This window comes from Leguminivora glycinivorella, chromosome 17, assembly GCF_023078275.1.
Source record: "Leguminivora glycinivorella isolate SPB_JAAS2020 chromosome 17, LegGlyc_1.1, whole genome shotgun sequence".
Lineage (NCBI taxonomy): Eukaryota > Metazoa > Arthropoda > Insecta > Lepidoptera > Tortricidae > Leguminivora > Leguminivora glycinivorella.
Window position 1 is genome coordinate 22,123,782 of NC_062987.1, and position 15,617 is coordinate 22,139,398.

The 15,617-nt window shown below is 36.4% G+C and overlaps 2 protein-coding genes across 3 annotated transcripts in view; both read right to left on the reverse strand.

The window, feature by feature from the left end:
* Positions 1–12,106, reverse strand: part of LOC125235289 — a 52,444-nt gene extending 40,338 nt beyond the window's left edge. For both annotated transcript variants that reach the window (XM_048141802.1, XM_048141801.1), the window contains exon 1: positions 11,970–12,106. In XM_048141802.1, coding sequence (XP_047997759.1) covers positions 11,970–11,987 — 18 coding nt within the window. In that variant the 5' untranslated portion in view covers positions 11,988–12,106. The remainder of the gene's footprint in view (positions 1–11,969) is intronic.
* Positions 1–15,617, reverse strand: part of LOC125235291 (dopamine D2-like receptor) — a 392,584-nt gene that overhangs the window by 99,406 nt on the left and 277,561 nt on the right. The window lies entirely within an intron of this gene.

Genomic DNA, 15,617 nt, shown 5'->3' on the forward strand with positions numbered 1-15,617 from the left:
TTTATAAACTAAGTAACAAACAGTTGTATTGTTGGGAAGAAAATCTCAAGGCTGATGTGATAATAAATCGAAATATTTTGAATGAAAATTTTAAGGAAGCATATTTGCTGTCACAGGCAGGGGATAAATTGGGCCACATGCAACCCGGTCGTGCACAAAAATAAAACACCTCAGCTCAACATTTATTTATTAAAATGAAACTTTTCTTGGGTCAGGGTAATTTTTTATATCCAACCACATTACACGTCATTATTTAAAATAATTTGTGACTCAATCCATCCGCTGTATGTCCATTCATCCAAAGATTCAAAGCGTTCGCAACATCTGATATAGAAATATTAGAAAACTTATTTAAGATTATTTTAGGATAAATAATGAGATAAATCACGCATAACCTTTCAAATAAATCAACGGGTACTTATAAAAATATTAAACATGGTATTCCCAAGCAATAAAAAACCGCAAAAAAAATCGTATGTGTTCATAATCTATTCATCCATGTCCATAAAACACGGTAAGTTTGTGAAGATAAAGGTGTGCACATGGGAAATATGAAGCGCCTCGGTTAAGGGAGGATGTATGGAACCCTCTGGAGATCCCGGGATGACGATGGATGTGCGATGGGGAGATTTCCACGACAGTGGAAAAAGTGTATTTTTAACCTTCGACGCAAAAACGACGGGGTGTTATAAGTTTGACGTGTCTGTCTGTCTGTGGCATCGTACCTTTCGAACGGATGAATCGATTTGTTTTTTTTTTCTGAAAGTTGAATTAGTCGGGAGTGTTCTTATTCATAATAGTTAGTGTTCTTAGTTTGATGAAAATCGGGATTTTTTCAAAATTATAATTTTATTGGTGGTAATTAATTGCCTGCAGACATTCAATGAAACTTCGTATGAAGTAAAACTGTAGATTGAACGGTCGCTTGCAGTATTTCCGGATCGAGACAACCTTCAAACCTTCAATAAAAGAGCGTACACCCACCATAAAGGCCGGCAACGCACCTCCAACCCTTCTGGGGTTTCGAGTGTCCATGGAAAACAGTTATAGCTTACCATCAGGCGACCTGTGTCCCTGTTTGCCTCCTAACGCAAAAAAAAAATTTAGGAGTATATATTAAGCAACATGCATGGTTGAAAATAATACTTTTCCGCTTAAAATCTATAAAAAGGCTTCGGTAATTAATAAAATAAACCTTACAGAATGGAATTTCACACATGTTGCGTAAATAACGAGCGCTCCGCGATTCACGGCACAGATCCCGGCCCGTAGATAGTGCGCATTTATTGTCTTGTTTATTCGCTTAACAAATTTAATGCAGATGTTGCTAACGCATTTGTAGATTTTTTTAAAAAGATACCCGCTGAAACTACTAGGTGTTTAAATTCTAGTTGTATGGAAGCAAAACGGTTTTTAAAAGATCATGTAGCTGAAGGTCCTGATTTTAAGTTTAATCGTATAAGTGAAGTATGTCTCATTAAAACTTACAAATGTCTCAAAAGAAAAAATACAACGGACATATTTGGTTTATCTGTGAAATTGCTTGATTCGGTTATTGATATCCTAGCTCCTCATTTATGCAGAATATTTAACTTATGTATTGAAAATGGTACGTTCCCTGAACTTATGAAAAGTAGCAAAATAATCCCCTTGTTAAAATCTGGGGACCCCAAACATCTTACTAATTTTCGGCCGATATCGATTGTGCCAACATTAAGTAAGGTATTTGAGAAGATTATTTTAGACCAACTATTATTCCACTTCAACTCAAGTAACATAATGCATCCCCAACAATTTGGCTTCACCAAGGGTAGATCGACAACTGATGCTACAGCGTGTCTCATTAGTCACGTATTCGATGCCCTGAATGAGTCGCATGATGCCATTGGTATCTTTTGCGACTTATCCAAGGCATTCGATTGTGTGGACCATCAAACACTGCTGGAAAAACTTAACCACTATGGCGTTAGGGGTCGATCTTTGGGCGTTCTTCAATCATATTTATCTAATAGGACTCATCGTGTTGTAATTGAGGGGAAAAAATCTACCGAAATGTCTGTTGAAATGGGAGTCCCTCAGGGTTCCATATTGGGCCCATTTTTAGGGTTCCGTAGTCAACTAGGAACCCTTATAGTTTCGCCATGTCTGTCTGTCCGTCCGTCCGTCCGTCCGTCCGCGGATAATCTCAGTAACCGTTAGCACTAGAAAGCTGAAATTTGGTACCAATATCTATATCAATCACGCCAACAAAGTGCAAAAATAAAAAATGGAAAAAAATGATTTATTAGGGTACCCCCCCTACATGTAAAGTGGGGGCTGATATTTTTTTTCATTCCAACCCCAACGTGTGATATATTGTTGGATAGGTATTAAAAAATGAATAAGGGTTTACTAAGATCGTTTTTTGATAGTATTAATATTTTCGGAAATAATCGCTCCTGAAGGAAAAAAAGTGCGTCCCCCCCCTCTAACTTTTGAACCATATCTTTAAAAAATATGAAAAAAATCACAAAAGTAGAACTTTATAAATACTTTCTAGGAAAATTGTTTTGAACTTGATAGGTTCAGTAGTTTTTGAGAAAAATACGGAAAACTACGGAACCCTACACTGAGCGTGGCCCGACACGCTCTTGGCCGGTTTTTATTTCTGACCTACATAAACGACCTACCGTATGTTCTTGATGGTTTGGCTAATACAGTACTCTTTGCTGATGACACGTCTCTCTTATTTAAAATGCCAAGAAATGGCGATAGTGCCGAGGCTATTATTAACCCGGTCTTGCAAAAGGCTTTGACTTGGTTTACCACAAACAATCTGCTTCTAAACTCCAAAAAAACGAAATGTATCCGATTCACTACTTGCTGCCAGCAGGGGCACCGTGAGCCCAGTCTTATTCTTGGACAGGATATCTTAGAATTTTCAGACAGTACAGTTTTTCTAGGCGTAACTATAGACTCAAAACTACAGTGGAGTGCACACTTAACTAGTCTAAGTAATAGATTGTGTTCGGCTGCCTATGCTGTCAGAAAGATAAGACAAATTACGGATGAAGAAACAGCTAAATTAGTTTATTACAGTTATTTCCACAGTCTCATGTCATATGAAGTCCTGGTTTGGGGAAGGTCTGCAGATTTTGACAGTATATTTGTTCTTCAGAAGCGAGCAGTGAGGGCAATATATAACCTAAGCCCGCTTACCTCGCTAAGAGACCGTTTTAGGGAAGTCAACATCATAACACTGCCCTCGCTTTTTGTTTATGAAGTTATCAGTCAGGTGCGCGCGCGCTCAGCGTACGGACGGGAGATAACGCAAACGATATATCTCTTAATTAGCAATTACCTGTGTTGAACTCGCGTAGTATAAAGATTAAAAATGGTTCAGTGTAATGGATGCAAACAGTTTGTGTCAGTGAAAAAAGATGATATTGTGAGGTGTAAAAGTGGGTGTGGGACGGTTTACCACAAAAACTGTGCAAAGAAACAATTCTTGCAGACACTGCTTTGTGAGCAGTGCCCGAAGACTAAAAGCAGTCCACAGCAGCGGAATGATTCCCCAAAATTAGATGTAAATCTCGAGCAAGATTCGGCACAGAAGGTTCTCAGTGAAGTAAATCAAAAACTGCACATACTTCATAGCCTTGAAACGAAAATAGACGAGCTTACCAGCAATGTGGACTTTTATGCCGAGAAGTACCAGCAACTGATTGAGTTTAAGGATAAGTCAGAGAAAAAAATTAAGGCGTTAGAGCAGAAAAATGTATATTTGGAAAAATGTAACAAAGCACTAGAGGAGAGAGTAGAGGAGCTGGAAATGCGCGAAAAAGAGAAAAATATTGAAATTCACGGACTTGAGGCCCAAAGCAGCGAGGATACGCTAGCAGTCGTACAGCAATTAGCCCAAAAATTAAGTCTAAATCCGAACGACATTGACGAGGCGAGTAGGGTAGGCCAAAAAAACGCTACAAAACCAAAAATTGTATTAGTTAAGTTAAAATCAAAAAAATCCCGCGATGGATGGTTACGAGCAAGAAAGGAACACAAAATTAATAACAATACAATTTACGATAACGGCAGCGATAAGAAATTATACATTAACGAAGATCTACCCAAGTACAATCGTCAATTGCTGTGGACCGTTAGAAATCTATTGAAACCGAAGGGTTTCCAGTACATTTGGGTCCAAAATGGCAATATACTTGTTAAAAAAAGTAATGAGGAAAAAAAGATATATCATATAAGATCGGATAGTGATTTACACCGATTTGAGAGTGAAGAATAAGACTGTGCACTTAGCACAACAGGTACACACTAGGTGATTTCGTACTTATAAAAGTGAATTGGATAGAAGAGTTGCCCTCAGACTTTGTATGCAAAAGATTTTACCAAATCACGGAATTAAGCGACGAATTCAACAATCTTGGACAGCAAATACATATTTTTCATTTAAATATTAGATCAATTAGAAAGCACTTTAATCAGTTTTTAGTAATACTTAGTAAAAATAAGTTTAAGATAGACGTAATAATACTAAGTGAAATAAATATCAAGGCAGAGGAGATACATGCTTATCAAATACCGGGCTATTGTGCATACGTACGGACGAGAGAAAAACAAAGGGGAGGAGGAATAATTATATATACAAGAGACGAATTTAACTTCAACGCTAATAAGGTGAATACACAATCCCTAGAAGCCCTCCATGGCGAACTGAGAACTAATACTTTTGTATTACATATATTGGCTATATACAGACCGCCTAATAAAATTAAAATACAATTTATAGATGAGCTAAACAACCTCGTAAAACCTATTCCGGCAACTGATACGGTAATTGTGATTGGAGATACGAATATAGATATTTTAAATAATGCAAGCAACCCAACAACTGTAAAATATAAAAACACCTTGTGTGGATGCGGCCTCCAATGTGCAATACCGAGCACGGAGATAACACGTGAGGCGATAGTCGACGGCCGGTGCGATGCGTCATGCCTGGACCACGCGTGGGTGCGAGCAGGACGGGGCGTTGGCGGCCTCTCTTCATACGTACTGGAGGCGCATATCTCCGATCATCATGCCGTCGGTATAGTGTTGGACGTAAGCGTAAGTGAGAACAGACGATTGCAACCATGCCGTAGTGATTCATTTCGCGAAGTGATAAGTGAAAAACTGATTAAGCAAAAGTTTGATGCTTTCGACTGGACTCAGTTACATCAAATAACATGCCCGCTTTTGTTGTACCAGACCTTGTCTTTAATTTTTGAGCGTATTTATAAAGAAAGTACAATCGTAGTAAAGGTAAAAAATAATAGTAAGAGAAATACTCAGCCATGGATTAATGGATATTTGTATAAATTGTTAATGCGTAGAGATGAATTGTTTAGAATATGGAAATCACAACCTAAAAATATGACCAAAAGACTGGAGTATACTAAATTTAGAAATAAGGTTAATAAAGTGTTACTCGAAGAATAGGTATCGGCAAACGGAAATTATTAATTGTAAAGGGGATTTCAGGAAAATTTGGGCAAACATTAACGCATGGCTAGGTAAAACCAAAACTAGTTTGGATGATGTTATACTTAAATATTTAGGCAAAATAGAAAGTACTAGTCAGATTTGTGCAAATTTCTCTGAAACTTTCACTCGGGAAATAAGGAATATTAAACACGATTGTGACACGAAATTTCTGGATAGAAATACGTATGTAACACCGTGTGACGTGAGTTTTAGGTACAATAAAGTAACAGCGGCGGACGTAGAAAAGGTAATTAAGATGTTATCGTGTGACAAAGCGGCGGGACTAGACGGGATAAGAGTAAAAGATATAAAATACCTACAGAGTCAGTTGAGTCCTGTAATAGCTAAGTTGATGAATTCATGCATTACCACTGATAGTGTATATCCTGATCGGCTGAAGCAAGCGATTATACGGCCTATTTACAAATCTGGTAATCATTTGGACTATGTTAATTATAGACCTATAGCAATTTTGTCTGTAATAGATAAGATAATTGAAAAATTAATTGTAGGTCAGGTTAGTCGGTTCCTGGAACACCATAATGTACTGTCGGACACTCAACACGGTTTTCGGAAAGGGCGCAGCACTATCTCAGCCTTGACAGGTTTCGCTGATTATGTAAACGAATGCCTTGACTCCGGTAAGCAATTGATAGTCCTTTTTATAGATTACAAAAAAGCGTTCGATACCCTGGACCATGATATCCTTTTACAGGCCATGGATGAATGCGGTATACGCGGCCCCACAAATAGCTGGTTTAAAAACTTTCTTACGGGCAGAAAGATACGCACCTGCACGCGGGTGTGACGGGGGAGGAGGCGATCGTGGACCTCGGGGTGCCGACTGGTTCCGTGTATGGTCCCGTCGGATACGCGATGCACGTCAACAGCGTTTCAAACGTGGTAGGGAAGTGTCGGGTGTATATGTATGCGGACGACATGTGCCTACTGTATGCCTCTAAGGATATATCGGAAGTTCAGCAGTACCTACAAGACGATTTTGAGCAAATCACTAAATGGGCACATGATAACGGAATCATTCTTAACTTTGCGAAAACAAAATGCATGCATATACACTCGCCATACAACCAGCGGGCTAAAATGGCTAGTGCGCAAAACTTAGATATTATAGGGCATACGTACGAATGCTTACATGACAAAAAAGCAAATTGTATATGTAATAAGTTGCAGTACGTCAAAACATTTAAATATCTTGGTTTATTAATTGACACAAACTTTAACTGGAGGCCGCACGTCACCGAGGTTTGTAATAGGTTAAGATCTGTTTTAGGAAAGTTCTATCAGCTAAATGGTGCAATAAATAAAAAAACATTGCGTGTGGTGTACTACGCACTTGCTGACTCGTTAATTAACTACGGGCTAATTATTTACGGTCGAACATTTAAGACATATAACAATGATATACGAAACATTCAGATGAGACTCTTAAAGTTTTTAGTTACGAAAAAAGTCAAAGACAAGTGTAATAAGAAATATGACTTATTGTTTTCCTTGTGTAAAATATTACCGATAGACAAACAGGTAAAGTACCTAATAGCCATTGAGTATTACTACAAAGATATGTATAAATTAACTGTTAAAAATATGTATAATACCAGAAGTGTAAGAGAGAAGCGATTAGTACAAAAAAGTGCTAAAAACTACTACGGTGAAAGAATGTCCTCATATATAGTGCCAAGAATTTATAATAAAATTAATTTTTTAAGACATACTCCAAAAATGTCAAAAACTATGTTAAAAACTAAACTTAAGTCCTATCTATCAGAGGACAACCAGGAGTTGTAATAATTTCGATAGTTAAAAGTAAAAAAAAAAAAAAAAAAAGGGTTTAAATTAGTATTAAGTTACAAACGTTAAATATTAATCTTAGAGTATTAAGTTACGTTTCTGTTTTATATCAAAACTGTATTTAAGTAACTAATGTCTAAAACAATGAGCGCCTCTCGCCATCAAACGTTACAGTTTGGCGAGGATTCCTGTAAACTGTTAATTATAAGTTTATTTTTTGTGAATAATAAAATAATAAAAAAAAAAATCATGTACGCCAGAAAAAAATATTTAAATTATAAAAAAATTAGCGACATACATAATTATAATACACAAAACAAAAATAAACTTGCAGTGCGCCGCATACGGTTGGCCAAAGTGAGGAAGTCGTTTATAGGCCAATCGATACATTATTACAATAAGATACCTAGTCACATTACAGACTTACCAGACAAAACTTTCAAAACAGTTGTAAAAGCACGATTAACTGAAAGATCTTACTATAATGTGTCAGACTATTTGAAGGACAAACTTGTTTGGGTGAATTGCAAAATTGTAACTTTAGAATAAATAGGCATTAGTGTACTAGTAATAAGTGTAGTCGTTATTAGTTATTAGTAAGTAATAACAGTTGTTTTAGTTGTATGGAAAAACCTGACGGACATAAGTGTATCTTGCATACCTATATGGAAAATAAATAAATAAATATAAATATAAATTAGAAACATGGACAGGACCAAAAAAATCCGGCTAAAAAAGCCACGAGATAAGCTGTTCCCATACAATTTGTTTGAAAAATATAACTTTTTCATGTGAAGTTTTTTTGATGACAATCGATTCCATTCTTATTCAGTATCGATAATTTCCAAGAGCTCAACTTACGGTAATTTACTGAATAACCACAAATTAGACTTCTTACCACGTTTCCTATCTTCGTAGTAAAATTGTATGGAAAATGTTTCTATTAATTTACATTTCAAGTTTTCAGGTTTTTTCATATTGCGAAATCTATACGAGGTGATCTATGAAGCCAGGCCATTGTGGTGAATATTATGAATAAAAAGTAAATATTTTACCGCCAGCGATCGCCTCATCTGGAATTTATGCTGTTATGAAATAGAAATCCACTGAACCAGAGAATGATCAATAGCTTTATTTATATAAATGTGAAAATAATCCTGTTCGGTGGCTTTTCACACCTAAACTTTTTTTAGGGAAAAGTGAAATTTTTTATGTTGATTTTTTTAACTTTTCATTTTGATCTTTGTTACGGACAAATAGAACTAATATCTGATAATTTAAAGAATCTTACATTCTGTAACATTGAACAAGTTCTAAAAAAACCTACATAATAGTCTGAAGAGTTCAAATGATGGTAAAGGTAGGTATTTATTTATTATCTTTATCAGTCTTATACCGCATATTATATCATTCAATCATTCAATCCTCGACTGTGATGTTATAGCAGTAGTAGTAGTAAAACACTTTATTGTACCAGAAAATAATACAACACACAGGAAAAAGAGCTTATTACAAGTACAAAGGCGAACTCTTGTTATCTGTATAGGAGAAACAATTCTAAAAAATATTGTCATTTTTGGTCAAAATATTCGAATTACAGTAAACAGGGAGCAATATTAACTTAAATACTGAAGTTCCGGCGACCGGAAATTACCTAAGTAATAAATTATGCTAAAAATATAACTGTTAATTAAGAAAAGCCAATTCTGTTTGTTCTGGTAATTGGCCAGGATTGATGGCGTCTACACACGATCCTAAAGGTCACTAGATACCATCTAACAAGCGTTGAAAATGTTCGTTATCGCCACGATCTAAGGAAAACCAAACATTAGTGTGGTACATAAATATTGTAAGCAGTAACGCGACTTTACACATCAAGGTAAGGTCACCTTACTTATTGACCTGTGGCCAATTTCTCAAAACCGAAAGTCCTCAGGGGCCCATTTCTCGAAGCTACAAGTTACAATTTACAAGTGGAAGTTAATTGTCTAATATGACAAGTTTGAAAAAGACTTCCGCTTGTATCTTTCTCTACGGTTGTAATTAAATGGTAAAATTATTGTCATCGTTTTTGTAAATAAGTCCGTGTAAAAATAGTCATTGTGTGAGTGTACTGCAATGTCACAGTTTCGTTTTCTTTCAACCCCTTATTTGCCAAGTGTGGCACTGAAGATTTAGTAGTTTCATGTGTTCTGCCTACCCCTTTATGGGATACAGGCGTGATTGTGTGTGTTGTGTGTGTGTGTATGTGTGGTTGATGAATGATTACATCAATCCCACCATAAATATGTGGCGTTCCCTGTTCAAAGGGTCCACAAGGTCCACATGCTTTATGTGCTATTAGAAAACTTTAGGTACGGAAAGTCACATGAAAAGTTGTCGTAACTTAATAATAGATGGCGCTGCATTCGAAAATCTTGACTGATAACTCTATACCATACTATTCAATATACTCTATGACGAACTACTGTAATGAAATGGCGCGGCTGAGTTATAGCGACAACGCGTGTTTAACCTCCCGGTTACAAGGTCACTTGCATGCTAACTAGCTGTCAGCGCCATCTATCTTGCAGATAACGCGCACCTACAGCACTGTGCGAACAATACTTATAAGATGACACGGTGATACGATACCACGCTGTCAGTATAAACAGTGAAGATTTTGCAGAAGAAATGTATGGTGACGTCTCAACAGACTGAGAATATCTCTCAAAAGAGAATATCTATGTAACTCTCAAGAAGTGGTATGAAATTTTTGTGTGTACACATGCCTAACGACAAACCGAAGGATTTTATAGTTATGTATATGTATTAGATGACTAGTAGTAGATAAGCTCACCCTAGGGCAACAGCCAGTGTCAGCCACTCACTGGCCCATTTATGTTACAATTGTAATAATTTCCAGCTTTCTATTAATTTGCCATGTTAGTTTTAATTACAAAATATTTCATAATCATAAAGTTTCACAATTAATAATTGTGTTCTCACCTTAAATATGTAAATTGAATTTGAACACGTCATTAATGTTAAGTGTTTTAATTTTATAGAATCATAATTTAATCTAGGTCTTTTTAACCCCCGACGCAAAAACGAAGGGGTGTTATAAGTTTGACGTGTCTGTCTGTGTGTATGTCTGTCTGTCTGTCTGTCTGTCTGTCTGTCTGTCTGTCTGTCTGTCTGTTTGTCTGTCTGTCTGTCTGTCTGTGTGTCTGTCTGTGGCATCGTAGCTCTCGAACGGATGAACCGATTTTGATTTAGTTTTTTTGTCTGAAAGCTGAGTTAGTCGGGAGTGTTCTTAACCATCTTTCATGAAAATCGGTCCACTAGGTCGCGGTCGGGGGTTTTTTCAAAATTTTAATTTTGTGGTTATTAATTTTATAAATGTACTTATCTCCCTAAATTTATATCCTATATAATTTTTGTGTATGTACGATTACCTATTTTGTTATTTTATTTTAGACGATACCATGGTGATAAATGACTAATTCTCAATAAGAAATCCAATTTAAAATTAGATATTTATGTTCAGTTACATAATAAAAAGCTACAATTCATACCTATGTTGTACCTATTAGCTACAAAGTTAAACTATTTAAGTAGCTATAGATTGGTTGTTTATAATACTCAAAAACTTGAAAAATGTCGTACGAAAATACTCAGTAGGGTTAGCACATGATTGCCGCGAGAGTATGTCGCCGCGAGACAGATCACGTGTCTGCTTCTACACACACATTCTTACATTAAGGCTGGTTCACACGTATTAAGTTGTCAAGTAATTAACTAAATATTAACTTAATATAAATAATAAGTTTAGCGGATCGGTTGCGATCGTATGTTCGTGAGTTAACTATATTTTTTGAAAAATGTTGTGGTCGGAAGACACTAGAGAGTGAAATTTAATTATTGAAGAATATATTAAACAAAATTGCACTAGCGCCATATTCCTTCCTTCTGCTTATCCAGTTTCTCACCCACAGTCTCGTGGGTGCTCTCGTTTCCCTGTCTATTTCATCCTTGATCCTTCAGTTCGTCTAAATCCTCGCTGAATACGAATTTAATTACTGAATTTCGGGATGACTAAAGAGCTTAGCTGTTTACGACGTGTAAACGCTTACTTAAAATTAAGTCGCTTAAAATTAAGTTAAAATTTAGTTACTTACTTGACAACTTAATACGTGTGAACCGGCCTTTAGCTATGGTTGGCATACGGTAAATTGGGTAAAAACCTTTATCATGACCAGGGAAAAATATACTTGTCATTTTTTATGGAATAACTGACTAGAGTGTTTTAATATGGCTATGTGAGTTTAAATTAAAATAAATAAATATTGGGGGACATCTTACACAAATCAACCTAGCCCCAAACTAAGCAAAGCTTGTACTTAACTATGGGTGCTAGGCGACGATATACTTACTTATAAATACATACTTATCTACATAGAAAACATCCATGACTCAGGAACAAATATATGTGCTTATCAGTCATCACACAAATAAATACCTTTACCGGGATTCGAACCCGGGACCGCGGCGTAGCAGGCAGGGTTACTACGCGCTAATCCAGACCGGTCGTCAAAATTCTTATGATATTGAACAAAATTTGCTAGGTAAGACTAAATAACATTAAAAAGAATCCTTACCTCAGGCGGACTTCTCATTTTGAATACGGGTCATCATCACTCACCAATAGTTACAAAAACTAATATTTTCACTTAAATTAATAATTATTATACACTTAAATAATATCTTCAACAAAAAGACGTACTAATTATGTTTTAATCACATCAATATAGAATGCTGAGTGTCAGATCGTTTTAACAATCTACCCTCACTCAGTAACTATGAAGTTACGTTTCGTTCTACGATAAGATTGCAATATTTTTAACCCCCGACGCAAAAACGACGGGGTGTTATAAGTTTGACGTGTCTGTCTGTCTGTCTGTGTGTGTGTCTGTCTGTGCCATCGTAGCTTCCGAACGGATGAACCGGTTTAGATTTTTTTTATTTGAAAGCTGAGTTAGTCAGGAGTGTTCTTAGCCATGTTTCAGGAAAATCGGTCTACTGTGCCGGGGTCGGGGTTTTTTTCAAAATTTTAATTTTAACCCGTTTATTTAAAAAAAAACATTCACTTCAAAAATATATGAACATGGACCGCTAAAAACATTTCACACAACGATATCTTTTTTTAGGGTTCTGTAGTCAACTAGGAACCCTTATAGTTTCGCCATGTCTGTCTGTCTGTCCGTCCGTCCGTCCGTCCGTCCGTCCGTCCGCGGATAATCTCAGTAACCGTAAGCACTAGAAAGCTGAAATTTGGTACCAATATGTATATCAATCACGCCAACAAAGTGCAAAAATAAAAAATGGAAAAAAATGTTTTATTAGGGTACCCCCCCTACATGTAAAGTGGGGGCTGATATATTTTTTCATTCCAACCCCAACGTGTGATATATTGTTGGATAGGTATTTAAAAATGAGTAAGGGTTTACTAAGATCGTTTTTTGATAATATTAATATTTTTGGAAATAATCGCTCTTAAAGGAAAAAAAAGTGCGTCCCCCCCCCTCTAACTTTTGAACCATATGTTTAAAAAATATGAAAAAAATCACAAAAGTAGAACTTTATAAAGACTTTCTAGGAAAATTGTTTTGAACTTGATAGGTTCAGTAGTTTTTGAGAAAAATACGGAAAACTACGGAACCCTACACTGAGCGTGGCCCGACACGCTCTTGGCCGGTTTTTTTACACTTTTCAATAAATAATTGAGGTAAACGTATTTTTTTGTACAACATTATGCTGACTGAGTAGGTAGATAAACGTATGTGAAACATGACACGGCATAACTTAACAACATTACAGGTAGCTACCGAAGTAAATGAATACTCGTACAAAGCTCAAAGGTCGTATTCATATGTACTAAATTATGAAGGCGATTCGAATATAAATTCAAATCTTTGATCTCACGTCGCCAAATACGTCACGTCGTCAAAATTATCTGAGAGTAATGAGAACTTTCAAAATACGAAAAACAGGTCTCTTTATCGTTTTTGTAAGAAACAAGTATTTTACATAGTTTAAAAGATAACCCTATAGATACCGTTCCATAAAAAATCTACTCTGCTAGCAACTATTATGAGGCTAGGGACGATCAGATCTGTTACCCACACAAATAATAATCCTCATTTTTCTCTCCGTATAATGACGTTAAGCCGATAGTCCACTATCATATGTTTGTCATAGACATATGATCATAGGCAACATGCTGTCCTTTTTCTTCACGCTGGATAAAAAGGGAGGCATACAGACCTATAATCATATTTCTATGATAAACATATGATAGTGGACTATCGGCCTTAGAGTTAGTAGGAGTCCCCTGGGAGGAAAATGAGGTCTAGGCTTTATGAAAAACCTGTTTCGTGGCTCTGCCGTCCCATTAGTTACGTCTATAAAATATAAAGTCATTTGAATATTTTGCGTGGTTGGCCGCATGAAAATCCCGCTCGTCACACAATCATAACTAACCGAGATTCAGTTTAATCTAGCATTAAATCGTCCTAGTACATGTACGGTAAACAAATTGAATGTCACCCGCTGTTACGTGTACGGGCTGACTCGGCACAACGTAACAGCGTTACGTTACCAAAGTAAATTAATACAGTCGCCGTAATTGATGACAAATACGGCCGTGATCGGGAGCGGTTAGGCGCCGGTTCCCTTGGCGCGCATAATATAGGGATTTACATCTTTTGTTTCAAATGATAACAAACAATCACACAGCTCGCCTGATGGAAAGCAGTCGCTACTACACAGGCCTATAGACTCTTTCATTCCCCACAGGTGTTACATGGGTGTTCCCAACGCTTTACCTGTACAGCAGTGGCGGCGCGCTCATACAATCCAATTCCCACCGAGTTGCCCTAGATGTTCCGCAACAAATACCAAAGTTAAAAACCACCATTGAAATAAAAAAATATACTTATAATAGTTATAATTAAAACATTACGTATTGCCTCACAAATAATAACACCATTTGCTTAAATTCAAATATGTACCTAAAATTATCGGGCGCGCGAACGCAAAGTGAAGCTACTTATGCCTAAGCTTTCATATTCATTCATGGTCACTCCACACAGATACAAAAATCACGCACACGCTGATAAAGACAGCCCGCTCAACTAAACTCCAAAGCAACTCGGCTTCTTATCGAGTTATTCATTTGAATAAAAACCGTAAACAATGCGCTATAAGGTTTATATTTGAAAACACGCACATACACATTCACAAAGTCCGCGCGTGTGAGTGTTTGCCTATCGCGAACTCCTATGTACTTACGTAATTCGGGCGCAACTATCTCTTTTACTCTACTCATAGCAGGATTGAGATGACAGAGAAGGGTGACCGCCATTTGCGAACACATAGCCAAGCGCACAACATTCGATGGCTCGCACTTGTTCATTTGAATTTAAAGCTTCGAGTAAAAGAAATAAGATTGATATTATAGTGTAATAATTGCATGCTAAATATTGCCATACTAAAATTATAAATGTATTAATGGGTAAAATTTTACTGTGTTTTGTTATCGCACATATATTTATTTTAAATAAAAGCCTTTAAATATTGATAGTTTCTTTTAAAAAACCGAGAATCTTATTTAATTTAAGTTTAGTAATGTGATAATGAACGTTTCTTCATCAGATATACTTTGTTTGTATGAAAAGGTTTTTAAATTCGTGGGTGAAAATGGAATAATATTACTGCAACACTTGCGTCCCGCTTGTTACCGAGGCTTCGTGTGCTTTCAAATGTTTTGTGTTATTCTCTCAGTTTTTTTATTAATTTGCTCATTACGTGCAATATATCAGTGAAATTTAAATGATTTGGATTGGGGTGTTTCGGTGTCGTGTTTTAGTGACAGTGCAAGCCAGAGTTTCAAGGTTAGATACTACCTGTTTTTAAGAGATAGTTAGGACTTTCTTTGGTTTGTTTAGTAATGGCAGCGTTAATTCATTTTGACTGTTGTATAATAGATTACTTACTAAATGAATCAACACGTTTTTCGACGCAAACATTCGAAATAAAGAAATGTAATGTCACGCGAGGCCGTGATCGTCCAGAGTTAAATATGAGTTATAAGCGGAGAGATAGATTTTTTAAGCGCTTTCATAGCGGACTGTATGATAAATGCACTTGGATGGGCGCCTAAAGGCACCTAATATTAAGGTAGGTTGCGTTGTTTAGGGTTCCGTAGTCAACTAGGAACCCTTATAGTTTCGCCATGTCTGTCTGTC